At 36.6% G+C, this 19935-nt stretch overlaps 1 protein-coding gene across 1 annotated transcript; it reads left to right on the forward strand.

The window, feature by feature from the left end:
- The first annotated feature begins 3735 nt into the window (after positions 1–3735).
- Positions 3736–19435, forward strand: TNS4 (tensin 4). Its single transcript, XM_072414806.1, has 13 exons — positions 3736–3813; positions 5838–6398; positions 9161–9548; positions 9828–10219; positions 10343–10429; positions 10632–10745; positions 12820–12912; positions 13023–13100; positions 13784–13849; positions 14515–14683; positions 14770–14838; positions 16321–16347; positions 17190–19435. Exons 2-13 carry the CDS (start codon positions 5873–5875, stop codon positions 17329–17331), a joined length of 2151 nt encoding a protein of 716 aa, XP_072270907.1. The 5' UTR covers positions 3736–3813; positions 5838–5872; the 3' UTR covers positions 17332–19435.
- The last annotated feature ends 500 nt before the right edge of the window (positions 19436–19935 follow it).

Genomic DNA, 19935 nt, shown 5'->3' on the forward strand with positions numbered 1-19935 from the left:
AACACAAGTGATGTTTCTGTACTCCAAAATAAAAACAAGGAGGGCTGATCAGGTTTTAAAAGATAACATAGGAAGAGTGAACAAGACAGAACAAAGATTGACAGCCATTTTTGCACTTATTGAATAGGTATTAAGAAAGCGCATGATAGAAATTGAAAAAAGGAAACAAATTCAAAGATTTAAAGGACAGGATGTTACGTACAAAACTTCCCAATGGGGCACAAATGGCAAAAAAAGCACCAGAGTTTTATATCTACTCTTTTCAATGTAAAAAATAGATTTCTGTTTCAGATATACAGTTGGGAGTAGACTTTGATAAGACTACTGGATAGGAAGTCAGCTCTACATTAAAAAATGCTTCTGTTTACCCTTCTGTTTAAATACTTCCACTTATAAAGCCTTTATATTTATGCTTACATGTACCTAATACTTTTTATGTAAAACAGCTTGTAATTTGGTAAATTTCCCTATGTGTTAAAATCCAGTTACTTGTTCAGTCAAATGAAAAGTTTCTTAGAGTTAAGCTACATGCAAATAATTTTTTTTACTTAGTAGCACAACTTTGGCTCCCTATTCCCAGTTCCTCATTTTAAATGTATGATCACTGTGTTGCAACTGGGAAATACATCAATATGTTTTCCTATCAGCATGTGATATACAAAGGCCTAGCCCAAGGAACTGTGACTGCACTGGACTTTTTCATGGTTGGGTGACCTTTATATATATATAGTATTTATTGTAACAACTACTCCCTGTTTATAGTGAAAGTGCTATAAATAAAGAGAAAGAGAACTAGGATTAAAAGTCCAATGCACACAATCTTAAGTCGTCAGCATTCACAAGGGTGGCCATGTGGGTGGCTTTTATCTTTTTATGGGAAGAAGTAATGTATATTATTGTGATGTAGTGGCTTTGTGTGTCACACTGTTATGTTGATCAGTGTTTCCAAGTTACCATACTGGCTCATAACTGATATAGTATTCATGTGTTATCTATAAATTTGGTGTATAAAAACACTGCTTAAAACACTGCTGTTACAAAGCTTTCCTATTCTTCTTTAACATGCAGCTTTGCTAGATCACCCAGGTTCTCCCATGATACACTTTCTTCTCCAGTCTTGGAGAACTTTTATAAATTGGTCTCATTGTGTATGTCCTAAGTCTATGGCAGTTGTGTATGTCATACAAGTCTATGGCAATTGTGGCTAGAAAAATAGTGATTAGTTACTCTAATCAAGTGGATGGTTTTATTGGATGGTAATATTAAGCTACACAGTTGTATGGAACACCTAGTAAATCTCAACACAACTAAGCAGTGTTTGGATTGAAAAAACCCAATAAATTATTCTTCTGCTTATAGTTGGCTCGCCATTCTGCGCTATTTTCCTCTTGCGCTCGTTCTCAAGATCCTCCTACTTCTGTCTTTGCTATACATTTACAGGAATTCATAACACAATAATTTATTATAATCCTTGGTTTCCTGTTAAAAAAAATCACATAATTGTGTGAAATTATATTGACATCATAGGTCTTAGCAACACAGTCACAATACTATGTTATATTATAGGACAGTGTCAGGAGGACTTTCTTTCCGTAAATGACAGTCAAGCCACAATTGTAAAACTGCAGTGGTCTGTTTCTGTATCTGACATGGTCACAATGTTGTGTTATATTTCCTTACACTGGTGTGTTATAGTAAACAGTCTGGCAGCTCTGATTTACAGCCATATCTCACATGCTCAACTTTTTTTTATAAGGACAAAAGGAAAATGTACTACTACTAACAGCATGTGTGTTAGGTACTTCTATAAGTTGATCATGGTCTAATCCCCCAAACTTTCCAGGCTACGGACCAGTTATTTGTTCCAAAGACTTTCGTTGGGGGGCCAGACCACTGTGTCAACATCAGTGGTCAATAAAGTATTAAATGCCAAGGGTTGGTGGTCAGTTGGAGTAAAAATTACCTAATGCATATAGTAAGTGGAAAAAGAAATAATGCCCCATCATTGGTGTCAGGGAAAGGAATAGTGTCTCATCATCAGTATTACTTGGACTCAAAGGCAAGCAAATGGATGCAGTCTGGAAACCAATGGTCCAGTGGCTGGATAAATACAACCCAACTAGTTCTATTTAACATAAATGAGTACCTGCGACTTTAGGTCTAGACTTATAGCCTTGTGTTGAGTTACAGCCCTGTTGTAGTTACCCCAAAATGATAAATATACAGTGACCATTACCTAAGGTATTTGTATCCTGTGGTACTCCTGCACAATCTAATATTTAGTATGAAGGATGTTGAGCAAAGAAGAGATTGCACATGATCAGGCATGTCATTCGGAATAACAGGAACTCTTGTTTGTTCATTATCAGACTAAGACATGGTTCTTAAATCTGTCATAGGGGAATGCAAGAGTTCTTAAGACTAGGTAAAGTAAACACAGACAATTCTTATTTTAGGCTTATTTTAGGCTGACACCCAGTAGGGTACATATGTGAGTTCCTGGTGTCCAGCAAAAAGAAGGGCTTGTCTAAAAAACCCCCTTGTCCTTAGTTCATGCCCTACTGGCTGAAGGGCAGCTCCAGAGTTGACGTTTTTGTTTTCCCCATTAAAAAAAATAACATCGTGAGAGCTCCATACCACAAATGGGCCCATCTGCTTTGTAACCACCTTTACCATTTCATATACCTCCAAAGACCACCTTACCCGCCAAGCTGCTGTGATAATATCTCCAATACTTCATATCGTGTATTGCTTCCCATATCCCTTACCGTCCACAATTTTTTAGAAAATTTGGGGAAATAAAAACTAAGCATACACATGACATGACTTGTGTACCTTGATATAAATGTCACATTTTTATGTAGTAAGTTGAACAAAGTCTGTGACTTTTAATCTATCTGCTGATTTTCTGCCAGATTTACTAAAACCTTGATTCTATCAGATCAAAAGTGAAAATTGGCCCTTGTCTTCTATGCCTAGAACCGTTACCCAATCTTTCTGACCCCTTCTGATTAGCATTGTCTTACTGTGGGGCAAATAATAAATGGCCCCCACATGCCATGATTTGTGGATAATAGGTGGAGATTTTTGCTGCTAAGCCAATTCTGTTCATCTCTAGACTTGACATATATCAGCATTGTATCAGCAGACACCCTTTGCCCCCAGCAGACAAGGTCAAGGGCCAAGGAGTATGCAGAAGACATGTCCATCTTCAGTGCCGGATCAGGTGAGGACACAAAAAGATCAGGAAAACTGTTGCTGCTGTAGTAGTTCATGGCGGAAGTGGGGAGGCATTTTGTGCCTTCAGTGCCGAACGACCTTAGGTGCCCTGTGTGCTGATGGTCTTGCTACTTTACTAAATAATTGGGCTACAAGATACGTCACTCCTAAACATGTTTATTTACATTGTTACAAATGTCTCTGTTTTTCATTAATAGGATCAACTCCAGTGACTGGGTGTTACTGTTTATTTTTCGTTGTGTTGGTTTCCATGTTGGATGTGTTGGGAATCTCCTCTAAACAGTTCACCCTGACGTCACCACTCACAGTGGCTGCCTCACACCTGCACTGTACATTGTCTGTCTTCCCTCCAGGCACAGAAAAGACTCAGACAGTGTGGGAGGCAGTCGTATTAACACTGTGCTGTCCAGCCCAGCTGTGTCACAGCTGCAGTCATACGATATAGGCAATGAAAGGGTTATATTTAGGGTGTAACCTCTTCCTCTATATATAACCAACCTACAAGGCAAAGTTTTCTCAACTCAGATTAAGACAGCTGCTGAACTGTACACACCTCTTAGGACAACACAGCAGGTAGGTTATATTCCTGACATTGTTTACTATATACCTGCATTTTTAGAATATAAATGTATACCGGTATATACTTTTGTATTCAAGAAAGCAAATATAATGAATAATACAGCAAAATTTTCCTAAACAGTATAATGATATTATAATTATATCTACCCGAGTGTGACCGGCAATCTATCTATCTATCTATCTATCTATCTATCTATCTATCTATCTATCTATCCAAGGGAAATATGTACAAAATATATAGAGAGATAAATATACATATAAAAATGTTTTGAAAAAAAATATTATATATATATTTATATTGTTATTTGATTCTATATTTTCTATATTTGTAAGTAAACTTACATTAATATAGTATAAGTGTGTCTAACTTGTAGTTTAGCCAAAAGAATGGCAGGGCTGCACAATTTTCTTCTATTACATATTTCTGCTATGTGAAAAAGTGAACGGATGTAAAACTGTAAAAGTTTGCATAATATGCCGTTGCAATTGTTGAGGTCCGTGTATACGTTTTACTTGGAATCTGTGAATTATATGTGGACATTAGTAATACTGAGGCTGTCAATTCAGTTTTGTAAAGGTTTGATAACCCCACGGTTCACTTTTAGAAAATCTGAAAATTGGAGTAATTGCTGTATATTATCAATAGTGTTATAATAACCAGTAATATTTATTCCTGCATTGGGTGTGAAATAGAGTGGTATTTGCAACTGTGGAACACATTGAGCTCTTCAAAACTAGAGAAGGTAGAATATCATGGGAGAACCGGGATGATCCTGAGAACCTGCAATGGATTTTTAAAAATTAATTTACTGTTAGTTGGCAAATGTTTTTATTTCTGGACCGATCCCTTCCAGGCGTGCTGGATCACCCCGGTTCCCTCATCATATTCTAACTTCTGTAGTCTTGGAAAACTTTAATTAACCATGCCTATTGTGGGATCTCCCACTGCTTAGTTTTGCAGGGCACATCCTGCAAATCTTAGAGGCCTATTGTATTACTTACAAAAACCCATGCTAGGAGTGATGGCAGTTCCTTCCTTCCATCTGCTCCTTTCATACCTGACAATGGGCAAACTCCTGTGATGCCAAAAAAGGTTAAAGGAAGAGAGTACCCAGATGTTTTAAATGTTGTCTTGACTATCCATACCCATAAAAGTCATAATATATACCTTTTTTCTGGGTTCATGTATACTTTAATCAACCCCTTTGGAACAAATTCAATAACAGATTTCCTGTAATAGTGCAAGGTCATTTTTACTTACTTTTCTATAGTTGTTCTTTGGGGGCAATGTAAAATCAGTACAAAGTTGGGCAGCACTGCCCCCAATGAGCTCTCCAATTAGCAGGGAGTGTGAGATTTGCTGCTGGACATCTGCAGAGAGACTGCTGCTTCTGCACTAATAATGTTGGGGATTACTTTTCAGCCTACTAGCTGGCTACATATTTATAACAGGTACTTGAGATCCAAAAAGAAAGGTAAACTTTGTGGATTTGGTATTTTCAGAGTGTATATATAATTACCAGTGAAAGGATTTTTTGTGAAAGGTGAACATACTAGTTAACCTGATTGTTTTTCTTACAGCTGGAGGATTAAATTTTGTTTTTCAGCTGTTTTTCTTACAGATATATACAGCTGGAGGATTAAATTCTTACAAAAAAACTATCATAGTTTTGAGATAAAAAAACAAAATGTTATGTAATGAATAGGTTATATATTTTTTACAATCTGGGATCCCATAATTCTGTGTATGGTCCCAAAAATGCAAAGAAAAACTGAAAAGTATGTGGAAATAATGCCATTCCTCTTTCATGACTCCTCTAGGCATCCATCATTAAAACTTTTTGGCTGTAGCTTTAAACTAGCATTTAAAATACTTTAGCAAGCACTTAAGAAGCATGTCTATTGCCAGCCCTAGTATTGGAGCAAACAGTTTTGGATTTCTAGGTAAAATAATTGATATAATTATTATTATAACTTGTGCTACTTTTTACATAATCAACTGCTTTTTTGTTTTTCAGGAATCCCCAGTTTATATTTAAAAGTGAAATCTATAATGTCCCAAGTAATACCCAACCATGTGTTGCGAGTTGGGCAGACAGTTTGCATGGCACCTAAAGAAGATGGAGATGGTTTTAGACAAGTGTCACATCAAAGAGGTGTAACGATGACTACCAAATGCTCCTATTACACGTCAGAGCGATGTGTTGGGCAGATGACAACACAGGTCAGTAGTCACAGGTTGGCTGACACAGCTCTTTATGGTGGACCAACGAACCCAAACTCTGGTACCTTTTACAATGCTGCTGAGAAAGGGCCCCATATTCCCACGTATAGTCATCAAACATTATCGAAGAATACCAGCACAAACCAACAAAAGGTTATAAATGGATCAGCAGCAGAAGCCAATGGGGAAGAGCCACTGTCTCCATCACTGGATATATCCATAGAAAATCTGAATCAGCTTATCTTACAGCTGGATCCCACTTTCCAACCTTTGCCTGTTAATACTGATTTAATAACAAAAAAACGGGACCCTTCACCCTCTAGACCAGTTACAGCCAAGACCACAAGCCCACCAGGTAAGAAAGTTCAAGGCTGAGTATAAAGTGTCTAATACCGTATTCTATCATGTATCATGTATGTATATATGTATATATATATTGCCACTTGCCAGTGCTTAGATATGGTGGCTGCATTATTTAATGTTTAAGGCTTCTTTTTATTCATATTAAACCTGGAAATGCTACACATAACACACTTCCTGTCTATGGGTGGCTAGGTTCACCCGTCCATGTATCTATGGATTCATAATTACCATTAGTGATGGATGTTTGGTTTCTGCAGGTGAGCACTGGCTGCTGAGTGGTTGGTAACAACCTAAAGTTTAGTGTCTAATGTAAATAGTTGGCAGTATTCCTACTGGCTGTTGGTTGCTGTGGCCATACCTTCTTGCAATTTCCTTACTTGTTGGTTCTAAACAACCCCAAGGGCAACTTATTTGATAAGAACAGCCCCATCAGGGACATAGTGCTTTATGAATAAAATTGTTCATTTTTAACATGCATCATGGATTATTGTTTTACCAAATCCTTAACTTTCTTTGCACTTTGAGCAATTAATTGTGATCGGGTTTTACCTTTCATCAATCATCAAAACATCAAAAATGGCTTTTGTTGAACTTTAATCAATAGCCTCCTTGTTTTTTGCAAGATACCATCACAGACTTAGGGAGAAAGGTATTCTTTACACCTTACATCAGTTCTGCCAATAAAACAAACAAAAAATTTTCAACCACCCGAGGGCTTGGCAAGTCAAGACAGTATAGGTACAGTACTGACTTGTTATAGGTCTGTGATCATCATGAAATGTAATGCCTGGAAGGCATGCTTGTCCTCATTAAGTCAGCCCTGCCTAGTGAGGCAGCGTATGCTATTAAATATAAAATATTTTTCTTACAGTAAGCTTTATACTAAAGCCATAATGTTCCTTATATATGCCTGGAGGTGTAGGTTTGGCTTGGTATATCAGTGGGATGTAGACTAATAGGCATAGCTATACATGCGTTGCAGAGGGTACCATATGATGGCAGTAACTGCTTGATTAACAGTTCCTATATTTATTTATTAATAAATGGAGGGCATACTCTATGTTTATCTATCATTATTATAACTGGCGATTATAATAGTACCATTATCTCTAGCAGATCAGTAAAAAGGAACAGATAAACAAGGGTGGGTAGTACATAATACAGTACATAAACTATTACAATGGTAAATTCATATGTTTGTCTATTAAACTCATCATAGAAAATCTATTTCTGAAAAAAAACATGATTCATCAGTTTTTAATTAAAATGTAAAAGGGCACATTAGAACACAAGCAGTATTGAATTAAATAATCCATACCAGCCAGACAAATTCAGACTCCAACCATCATTTTGCACCTTCAATGCCAGGGGAACCACTAATGGTTATTTTTCCAATCTCTGTTGGGTATGAGTGTCCCCACTCAGGACATGTCTGTCTTTGAAGTTTTACAAAGTTCCTTTCTTGCTACCAGTAAATAATAGTTGACCCTGATTAATAAATCCTTCCTCCACTTCTTCCAATATGTTGTTCTTATGGTTTGTAGTACTTCATTTAAAATACATAAAGAAATAAAAAGAAAGTGTATTTAAATCTGAAGCACACGTTATATACATCTATAAAGTGTTATAAGCTTTTTCATTCCATTTTACCTAATACCTCTTCCATCATGTCCAGTTTTCCTTGGACCAAGTCAGTTCCTTTTCTGGCCCAAACACTATATATGTGGCCATATAAGCATGGTATGTCAGCTCAACGGCAAAGGTGGTGGTGGGGCATTTAGGCATTTTGCTGTGGATGTAGTAAGGCCTTGGACGAATGGATTTTTTCACTGGGCACAATTTATTAGAGCTCTACAAGGCTGGAGAGTACACAATTTCACCAGTGAACCTAAGTGATCCAGCAAACCTGGAATGGATCTGATCCAGGATTGAACACATTTGCTAACAAATAGAAAATGACTTTTAGGAAATCCATTCCAGGTTTGCTGAATCACCCAGCTTCACTGCTACACTGAAAGTGTATCCGTTATTAAATCAGGCCTTTTTGTAGTTATTGTTTTGAGGAAAGCATATATGTCTAGTCTAGCCTGTTTTAAATATGTTTTGTTTCCTAGACACTACTGTGTACAGGTATCCACATGTCTAACATGCACAGAATACTGAAAAGAATTCACTTTTTCAGACATTTGACTGCACTTTTTATTGGAGATTATCACGACAATGTTTGCTTAAGGCACTGAACTAATCATTGACGTTTGGAAAAAATGAACATTTTCTGAAAAATTTAATGTTGAAAGGAAAATGATTTGAAGTATTTGGATGAAGGCTAGAAATACTAAGTGAAGTAGCACAAAATGTTTAAAAATTATTGTGTAATAAACAAGAGTAATCAATTTAGGGATCACCATCTTCATCACTTACCATCAACGTCAGTCTACAGAGCTAAAACATAAGACTGCCATGCAAGCATAGCTCAAGCTACCAATTCCAGCTCAGAGTTTGGTTTTAAGAACTTATACCGACCTGATCATAAATACATATGACTAAAACTCATGAGTCTTGACATTTTTCAATATACAGATATTCTGGACTGGGGAAAGGGCATTAATAACTATTCTGTGATGAAAAGTTAAATTGGCTATTTTAATATCATATTTTGAATCCCATCTCTTCTATATCTAAAACCTAACTCCAGACAGACAGAAAAAAAGAATATGCTGAAACTAAATTAACAAATTGTTATTGTTCTTTCAGTGATAAAATGCAAAGAGATGAATCCTACCAGAGTAGTTGTTCATGAGAACATACAACGATCTTCAAGTCCTACACCAAAGTTTGAGGGCATACTCATTTCAAGGGGAACAGAAAGTAATTGCACCCCAAATGGCAGTCTCGTCTTCTGTGAACCTCAATCACATGCCAGCAGACGACAAGATCAGCAACAGAGTCCATCCAATGGAGTTATCCGTCAAGCCACAGAAACTATTGTTGTCCCAAAATCAAGATCACATCAACCTAACTCTGTTTTGTCCTCATCACTTGGGTCAGACAGCTCATTATACACAAGGCCTTCATTCCATGCCAGCGAGGTGTCAGTTATGTCCACAAGTCCAGGATCAGACACCAGCTATATTTTGGGAAGGTAAGTACAACAAAATAGACACTTGATAATATATAACATTTACCATTTCTCAGTAATGTTGGACTGTAAAATTGTATCAATTATCTTTCAAGGCTCTGTGAGTGGTCTTGTAGTAAAATACAATTAAGATACCTGCTAAGAGTAGTACTAGTATTGTTACGAGTATTAATTCAAGTACGACAGCCAGCCTTTGTAGCCAGCCTTGTACATGTTCTTTTGCTTTGTTCTTTTACGATAAGTTGCCTAAAACAATCTCATTTACTTTTTTATTTACAACAGCACTCATTCTCTAACTTATGATGAAACAGATGGCCACCAATTCTCTTCAAGAATGTCAGAAAGCCCAGTTGGGTCATTGGGATCATTTTGCAACTTAAACAGTCCTGCAATAATGTCGCCAACAACACCTATTCATCAATTTGACCACCATGGCAGTTTTTACCACTCTAAAATTTCTCCTCATGCTTCTACGAAAGGTCATGCCAACAGCTGCCCTCCATCTGTTAATAATTCCACTATGGATATCCCCATCCTTCTGGTCAATGGGTGTTTGGAGAATGGAGACCTCTCTCCTAAATCCACCAAAAACTTCATGAATGGATCTAAAAGAAGAGGCTCTTCAAGTTTTAACAAAACTTACTCTGAGTCCTCTATTCCAACATGCTCTGATGGTAAATTCTTTTTATTTTATTTTATGTGCCCAATGCCTAATGTACTTAATGAATAATAAGCTTATCAGTCAATCTAATTGAAGGCATTTAGTTTTCAAAATGCACCTGGTTTTATTTTCTCAGGCACTGTAAAAGATAGTCAGCCCGGCATGAAGTTTGTTATGGATACATCCAAGCTTTGGTTTAAGCCCAGCATCACCCGTGACCAAGGTAAGAACTTCTAAACAAAACAGTAAAGCAAAGATATAATTTGGGAACCTTTATAAGAATGCCATGAATCAATTCATATTTTTATTACTTCTATTTTTAATATTTTTTTTTAGATTTCTCTTAGATAGAAATTAAAGATACAGATGGCATATTAATGGATTTAGAGTGTATAGTTAAAAATATCTATTTGCTTTAAACGCAGCTATCGAACATTTGAAGGATAAAGAGCCAGGAACTTTCATTATCCGAGATAGTACATCCTACCGCGGATCCTTTGGGCTTGCTATGAGGGTACCAGGAATGCCTTCTAACACAGGTTGGTTTGCTAAAGAAAGGAAGTTTTGCTGTTTTTGTGGTGATTCCCCTGTAACTCTTCCTACACTGATAACATAACTATTAATAAACAAAGGGAACTATATATTTATATGACATACTAAAAAGCTTCCTGGGAGATAAAAACCTTTGCATTGTAGCTCTGGGATCAAATCCTGTCCACTGAGTTTGTGTTGGTTTCCTCCAGGTTCACCCCTTTTTCTCAGACACATACTGGTAGAATGAATTTCTTTAAACTGCCAATAACATGCCTATGATTTGCTATAGATATCAGATTATAAGCTTCTCTCCGGGAAATTTAGTGCTACTATATTAACTCTGTAAGGATCTGGGAGCCGTGTTTGTGCTTGAGAAATGGTATAAATAATTAAGGGGACCTAAACTGGCCTAAAATATTTCTAGTTGACATTGGTGCTGAAGTATGGACACCCTATGGTGCCTACAGATCCCTGTGTGATCCTTTAGACCACCGGTTGGCAAACTCTGGCCTTTGGGCCAGTTAGGGCCTAGCTGGTAGTTTGTTCCGGCCTAACACTCCCTGGCCGATCCAGCCTAATGCTGTCCGGCAACCTGTGGCTCTGAATAGCCAGGGGCGGTAGGAACTGACGGAGCGGGAGCCACCGGAGCTCGGGTTCCGCCACCTTGCAGTGGCTCCCCTATTTACCGCGGCCGGCGTTGATACTTCTGCCGCCATGGTAAATAGAGAAAGCTCCCTTTAGGGAAAATCCCTCTCCTCAGCAATACAAACAGAGGAGAGGGATTTCACTTCAGGGAGCGCTCCCTGGTGGTGGGCAGAGCCATCAGGGCAGATCCGGCCTAGTGTGCTCCCACCCACCCCATAAATGACCTAGTGGCCATAAAACTTTGCCGACCCCTGCTTTAGACCAACCCCTGGCCCTGTTGTATGGCCTTGAATCCTCATCCCCGGCTGTATGTGGGGTCAAATTAAAAATCAGTTTCTGAAGCACTGTACAAGGATACAGGGGATCAGTATGAAGAATGACATAGATATGTGCATCTCAAGTCACTGTCCTTCAGTGCTGGCAATATATGTGAAAGGTTTTGTACCCAGGTAAGGTTAATTTTAAAGTTTCAAATTCATAAGTTTCCAAAAACCGCATAACTGCATATTGGATGCTATACTAAATTAAATAAATGTTTCACATTATATTATTACGGAAGGGATTTTATTGCTAACATTTAATAACAAACCTTACAGCAGAATTTTCAGCGGGCACCTTCAGTAAGAGTCTCTTGTGCTATGCTTTGGCATACTTGCTAAGGGCTTGGCACATTCCAGAATAAATGGGGTGTTGTCTGGTAAGTGGCCTAGAAGAGCGCTGACTTGTAGTCGTAGGCAGTAATGTAAGATAACATTAGTCACTGTATATCTGGAATAGTGTAATTTGAGATGAATAATGCCAAGCCTTCGGTGTAGAACACTGTATGACTCACAATGACTCAAGTCATTACATCTTGCTAAATACCTAGCGTTTTTTCAAATCCTAATGAAAATCTGTCATTTATGATAAAGTAAGGTCCTTCCTGGTAATTTTACTAAGTCACAAATCTACAGAACACTAAACCTGTGCTTGTAGCTAATAAAAATGTGCATAGAAAAGATATACTAGAGCTAGCAACATGGGCAAAGAAAAAGAGAGACAGAATGAGATGTATAAATAAATATACAGCAAGGAGCTAACAAAAGGTACTAACTTAGCTGCATTTTATCCGAAGTTCTCTAACACCTAAACTAAAACCTTTTAAATGAACTAAAATGCAATCGGTAAATCAGCTTTCAGTGCCAAAAGTTTTGTTTAAGTTTAGTCGTTTTTGGTGCAGAACTCCTGGGGGTAAAAGCAATGCCCCAAATCTCTAACCAACCTATAGCATGGTACCCTCTGCACCAGTTCCTTACCGCCCCATTCTCCTCCTGTAACCAAGCTCTAAACCCAACTTGCATTTTCATACTAATGCTTTACTCTCAATTCCTATGTGCCACCTGTCTTCAAATACTACTTAGTGTTGTCATAATGCATATTCTGTTCTTCCCACAGATAACATAACAAAAGAGCTTGTCCGACATTTTCTGATTGAATCGTCTGCAAAAGGAGTCCATCTAAAAGGTGCTGCAGAAGAGCCTTACTTTGGTAAGTTTTCTTGTCATATCTAAGTAGATGTATGCAACTCATGTATCAGTTCAAGTCTTATATATTTTATTCCTATCCTTATATATCTTATATATATCATTATATTATAGGGAGCCTCTCTGCATTGGTGTACCAGCACACAATCACCCCAATTTCTTTACCCTGCAAACTGCGTATTCATGACAAGGGTATGTATTTCATTGTTGTACAAATATATGCAGAGCAACCTTTCTCAAGCTTTTTACAAACTCAGAACCCAAAAAACCCTTAGTAAAAACAGTTTTTGGTGGGGGTTAATGGAAAAAAAGCCTTTGCTTTATAGCCACCTAACACATTAGTAGAGTCATACAGTTTCCATTACAAATGTTGAAACTATGCAGTCATCATAAAATAGGCGGTCCAATAGCCAAAGTTAAAGGAATCCTGTGCAATTTCCAGAGGAACCAAAGACTTCCAAGGAACCTTGGTTTAGAATGGCTGATACAGAATGTATTGGAAAAGCTTTGATTAGAGCTGTGTTTAGCTGCAATACTTTGAATTGGTGCACTGGAAAATTCAGATTAAAGAGTCAGCCTCTGCGATGTGTAATTTCATTTTCTCAGTGGCCCATAAAGTACCGACCCCATTAGATTAGCATGATGGCCAGGCAACTCGGTACAGGTTTACATTTATTGGTTATATATGAACCTGTAGCAGATGTACAGGTACATTCTGGACATAATGAACAGCTTTTTATTTTTATATTTGTTCGGCATGTTACCTTTCATTACCCTATTTGCTCCAAATGCTTTTTTTTTTTTTTTTATTTAGTTTTATTTTATCTTTTAGCTTTTTTATTTTCTTTTAGATTTTTTTTCTTTATCATTTATAGCTCAGAGTGATGGAGACATCCCAGATTGTCAGCAAGATGCTTCATCAGAGCTAAAGTCCTCAGCTGGTAAGCTAAAAATTCCAAATGTATAGTTTTTACATATAACCTTCTAGGCTATCCTTTCTGTTGTAAGACAAGCAAAGAATGCAGACAAGACAAACACAATACTAAAATCATAGTACGTCATGGATATGGCACAACTTTTAGTAAATCAAATAAAATTGAACAAGGGACATAATAACATCAACCTTTTTGTTAAGTTATTACACAATGGCCCTGTTTAATTACAGCTCTCCTAAGAATAGAGAAGATAGACTACCATTGGAGAACCTCAGTGATCTAGCAAACCTGGTATGGATCTAGTTCAGGACTGAAAACATTTGCTAACTGATATCAAATGATTTTTGAGAAATCCATTTCAGGTTTGCTAGATCACCCTGGTTGTTCCATCCTTCTTCTCTGGGCTTGGAGAGCTTCCATAAATCTGGGTATCAAGTTTAAAAGTGGTGGACAAAATACCTATTTTATGGGCCAAATGCTTTTGCACATGATCTCTGTATTTAAGCCAGTGGGAAGGTCAATCTTGTGTTACCACATGACCAGAACAGGAGATGCTGGAATAAATTTCCGAGCATTATAGTGGAAATGATGTGTCTACATAAGGAGACATGAGTTTTAGTCCCAGAAAATTTACCCTGTCAATAAGAAATGTGGTTTTTATTTTCGCTCAGCGTGCAATGTCTTATATCTGAACTCCATCAACACTGAAAGCTTAACAGGATCCAGTGCCATCCAGAAAGCGGTGACTGTCATTTTTGAGAGGGCCAACCTCCAGGTGCCAACCATCGTAAACTTTAAAGCCACAGAACAGGGAGTGACCCTAACCGACATACAGCGCAAGTAAGAATCTTCTACTGGAGATGTTGCTGTTATAAAGTTTTCTGAATTACCTGAAATTGACCTGTTTTTTTTTTTCTCTTATCTAGAGTGTTTTTTAGACGCCATTACCCTGCGTCAACGCTCAGCTTTTGCAGTGTGGACCCTGACCTCAGGAAGTAAGTAGAGTAGCTTTTTTATCTAGAGTTATGGAATATGTAAATTCCCCTGTTATAATGACATAGAGGGCTCCCCTCTTTAACAGGTCCTGCTATTCTGCTATTTGCATGTGACTATAAAACTTAATGATGGTCTGTGGAAATCAATGCTTTGGTCAAAGTGTGGTCTAACAATTCAGCAAATCAAGGCACTGGACATTTCAACTACACCTAATAAACTATTTTTATGAATACAAACAAAACAATTCATTTTTCAATGTAACAGCCCATGACTACTGAAATAGTTCTTGTATTACACTTTATATCAGTGTTCCTCAACTATTTTACCAGGATTAAACCCTTGAAATAACATTCAGGTCATAAGGAACCCCAGCTGTAGAGTCCACAGCTCTCAGTACATTAGCTTTAGTGGAAAGAATGCCTCCTACATTGTTTGCCATTGGGGGAACGCCCCCTTAGAAAAAGCCAAAAAAATCATCAGTGTCACTTAAACTGACCTGAGAGGTCCACATTGCTCAAGGAACCCCTGGCAACCTCTGGAGGAACCCTAGGGGTACCCTGGTTGAGAAGCACTTCTTAATACTGTATACAGAGGCACACCGCTGTGTCTTCCTCTATAGAAAGAGCTACAGCAGTCATCCCTGGTCAGTTGTTCAGTGCTTCACCATGGCTGTATTGTCTGAATTAAATGAAATGAAAAGCCTTTTGGTCAGAAAAACAGTTCACAACATTACATTTTTGAATGCTAAAATTTAGCTAATTGAGAAACATTGTCTAAAGTAGTGTTTCTCAAATAGGGTTCCTCCAGAGCTTGCTAGGGGCTTCTTAAAAAATGAACAATTTGTACCTCTGGGGTCAGTTTAGGTGACACCCATGATCTATTTTGCTTATCTTTAAAGGCCTGAAAGGTATTTAAACAAAGGTAAAGAAACATTAGTCTAAAGATTGTAAGACAAAAAGAGAGATAGTATATATTAATACAAGCTCTATATTTAATAAGAATGAAATATATATTTTTTCCCCTTTGCTAATAGAGAAGCAGCAGGAGGAGTAGTAAGACTGTGATGGCGTAAGCACACAATAGTTATGATGTAGTTATCTTGTTGGGACTTGGTTAAGGTGGAGTTCTGATCTCCACCCTGTTACACAAAGTGGATAGCCTTAGGTAGTTTAAAAAGTGTGAGTAATAAGATCTCCATTCTGGATCAGTGTAGCATGAAGTCAAATCATCACAACAGACTAAAGTTACAGTGAGATGTATATTACAGTTATTCATTCACTCTTCTGTAAAGTAATATATATATATTGTATATGTATATATATATATATATATATATATATATATATATATATATGCTTCAGACATCTTTTAATTTTTTTGGTTTTGAGTAAAATGTGATAAATCAGATCATACCACATAACAATGCAAGAAAATGGTTTACTGTACTGTATGACACCTAAACATGCAATTTTCTTTTTTAGGTGGCAGAGACAATGTAAATCATCAAGGTAAGATACTTTAAAGAATTACCATGCTTACTCTAGGCATATAGCAAAATGTTCTTCTCATGGTAATGAATATATGTTATACAAATATATATATTTAGGTACAGATTTGTCATCTAACATTGCCATTGGAAGGGATAGAAGAGATTAAATATAATTACATATATCTGCACAAGTGCAACGAAGATCAGGCATATATATATATATATATATATATATATATATATATATATTTATTATTTTACAAAAATATTCTCACTACACTTCTATAGAGCTAGAGGTTAGAATATGCCAAAGTCTAAGGAGTTGATTTATTAAGATAAACTCAAGTTTAGGTTGTAATGTTAATAAACTAATATGTGGATTATTGACTTATAAGGAAGTGACAGTTCTTATGGGAGAGGATGAAAATAAAATACATACATGTATAATATATTTTAAGTGGAGTTCTCAGACTCACAAGAAAGATCTCCCCACCTTTTCTCTGCACCATTTAATGTATTGTTCATTCTGTTTAACTTTCCTTTTGCCCATTAATTCAATGATCCACACTAAAGCCTGACTGTGCAAAATTGTGACTTAAGGGTTAAAATACTCCCTAGTATGAACGATAATATTATTCTGTATTTAATCACGCCTAGTACTGTCACCTCCTGTCCACTTTTTACTTGGACCCATAATAACTGGTATTGTAGAAAGTATATAAAAGGGATGAACAATCCTTGTAAAAGTTGGGAGATATGATTTTTTGGTAAAGATCTTAGAATAGAAAGATAAAATGCTTGACAATTTATAACAAAATACAAAGTCCTGATTAATAATCCTATGCTCCTGTTTTATTTTAGAATATTCGGCTTTGTGGCCAAGAACCCAACAGATCCATCAAACAACGTATGTCATGTCTTTGCTGAATATGATGCCATTCAGCCTGCTTCACCTCTGATTAGCTTCCTGACAAACTTGATTCAACAACAAGAAAAAGTCTAATTGCTACATTCACAGCTACAGGCTTTGTTTTATATACATATCCTTATTTATAATATGGGACAGCAGTGCTGCGGGCTCCATGTTCTTTTGTGCTCTAGCCTCAGGACTTGTTGTGTCACTTTTCTTGGACTCTAAAGGCAGCTGTCTGAAGTGTATATGGATGCCTTCAGAGACCTTCAACTAAGGAACAACGGGATAATTATTTTTGATAAAAAACTTGTTCATCACTTGGTCAATTTGGCCTCAAAAGGCAAACTGGTTTAGGATCCTTGAATTATATGCCCACTGCCACACAAAACAGGGAACAATAATGTACGTGATCCAATATCCAGCCACAATTCATTGTTTGTGGAGCATTATTTGCTTAAAAGGAATAACAGGATATTTTTTTTCTTTAAAACAAAAGTCAATATACATCAGTAGTTTGACTAAAATATGAGATTGTACCTGCAGGTGGCACTGAAGGATCTAAAGTTGGTGCTTTTTCTGTTACTAGAATGAGCAGGTTAGGAGAAGGATTTTAATTTTCATATATTACACAAATTTAGCAACATCTTAAGAGGTCAGCATCAGCATCTTGGCTTTTATAGGTAATGAAATGTAGGACACGTCCTGAAAATTAGTTTTTCATATTTAGGCTTTGATGCTTAGCAGAAATAATCACAAATATTCAAAAGATCATAAGGCAGCTTAATATACAGGGGTGCTACAAACTGGTAGTATTACACTGAAATATCTGAATCTTATTAAGGTAGTTTTGAAGAATAGAAATGTATGTGGTATTCACTTAAAACCAATCAATATGAAATCACAGTTAGTCTGAAATTAATTTTTTGTTGGCTATGATCTAGATAGAATTTATCATCTGAAAAAGCATGCAAAGATATGGGGAATTAAATGCAGAAAGACAATCTGAGATAATATAATTGTCTGATTTGACAAAAATCTAGATCATAAATTTACAGGGCGTTCTATTGTTTGCCATTATTGCTTTTTTTTAACTTTATACTAGCTGTACTTGTCCCTGAAACATTTTTTGTTCTGTATGTTACCTATGCTACCTTTCTATGTCATATCATGTTACAAAAAAGTGTACCTGTATAAATCAATAATATGAATGATATTACCTTCATATTTCTTGCACCAGCAAACATATCATGTTGCCATTAGGCAACATTAAAAAAATCTTCAACCCATATAGTTCCTCTGTGCTGAAGGTGTCTCTTTCTCTCTTCAGAACATAAACTTCCATACTTGTATGAACAGAGTGTGCATGAAACATCTGAATGAGCCTGTCCCTCCTAAAATTCTTATATGTGGATCTGCCATATTATGATCACCTAAGGCTATGTTTAGACAGGTGTTCAAAAAGAAAAAAAATGTTTTATTAGCATCTATGCTAAGTATCTAAAGCAGTGGGTTTTTTCCATGTTCCTAACGCCCAGTAGCAATTGTTCTTGCTATGTACTGTTTACTTTCTAGGCCAGTGAAGTGACAACTAAAACAACAAGTCAATGTTTTTCAAGCATTTCAGGGGACCAGTGACTTTAATAAGGGGGCTGTTGCTTACAATGACCGATAAAAGATTTTTTAACACACACCTGGCACCTAGTGTTACAGAAATGTTGGGTAAATGACCTCTACATACATTAGGCCTATGAACAAGTGGTAGTTTTTCTCTGTATAGTTATCTTTATAACTAAAATTTCAACTGCTATGAGCTGTGGTTAGCATACTGTGGCTGTGGCTAGCATAGATGACACTCTTTTTCCTTATTGTTTCTGTATAAGTCGTTCCATCAATTCCCCCACTACAATGATCAGTATAAGGCCTGATTGCAAGCTTTCTGGGATAGGGTTCTGGACTCATATAAATATCCTCTTCCTTACGCTATATCAATTATTATCTGTTTATGAAAACAGAGAGATACAGGGGACTAAACAAACAACTGACTGACACACAATTTTTTTGGAACTGGTTCAATGCACTTTGTCCATGTTGGACTTTGTTTTGTTTAATAGCCTTTTATTCTATTTATTCTTTTTTTACACTGTGTGGAATATTGCTATGTACTTACAAAATAAATATTTGTGTGGACCATGTACATTGTCGCTATGTGTTTATTGTTCTAAAAGATTTTTGGTGATAGTTATCTCAAATATCATAGATCCCAAAAAATCTCAATTGTCTACCACCTAAATGTTCATCTTGTTACTAGTATAGTTTCTTGACAAAGCGCTGATGTAAAAGTGGTTGTTGAGAACCAATATAGCTGTATGGATGGGCTCTGATAACAAGGAGGTGAAATACTCTAAGATACTAAATCATTTTATCAGAAAAGCAGAAGAAAAAATTCAAAAAGCTTGTAATACATTACATAAAATTCTATATTTAAAAGTGCATCATAAGTTTTGCTTTTTTTATAGGAGTTACTGGATAAAGAAAGACTTGCTGTTCATATTCAGCTTGATGTCAGGACCAGGTTTGGACCTGGACCTGTATTTCTCAACCTTTTCAACATGGGAGAACCCTTTATTTAGTTTTCAGGTCTTAGGGAACCCCAGGTTTAATTACTATATCAACAGATCACAGTACATTAGTGTT

The sequence above is a fragment of the Pyxicephalus adspersus genome, chromosome 6 (genome assembly GCF_032062135.1).
Source record: "Pyxicephalus adspersus chromosome 6, UCB_Pads_2.0, whole genome shotgun sequence".
In the NCBI taxonomy this organism is placed as follows: Eukaryota; Metazoa; Chordata; class Amphibia; order Anura; family Pyxicephalidae; genus Pyxicephalus; species Pyxicephalus adspersus.

Excerpts from the sequence above, each read along its gene's own strand:
- TNS4 (XM_072414806.1), top strand. The coding sequence starts at position 5,873 with ATGTCCCAAGTAATACCCAACCATGTGTTGCGAGTTGGGCAGACAGTT. Across the intron at positions 9,549-9,827 it reads ACCAGCTATATTTTGGGAAG|CACTCATTCTCTAACTTATG; the intron begins GTAAGTACAACA and ends TATTTACAACAG. Across the intron at positions 14,684-14,769 it reads CTAACCGACATACAGCGCAA|AGTGTTTTTTAGACGCCATT; the intron begins GTAAGAATCTTC and ends TCTCTTATCTAG.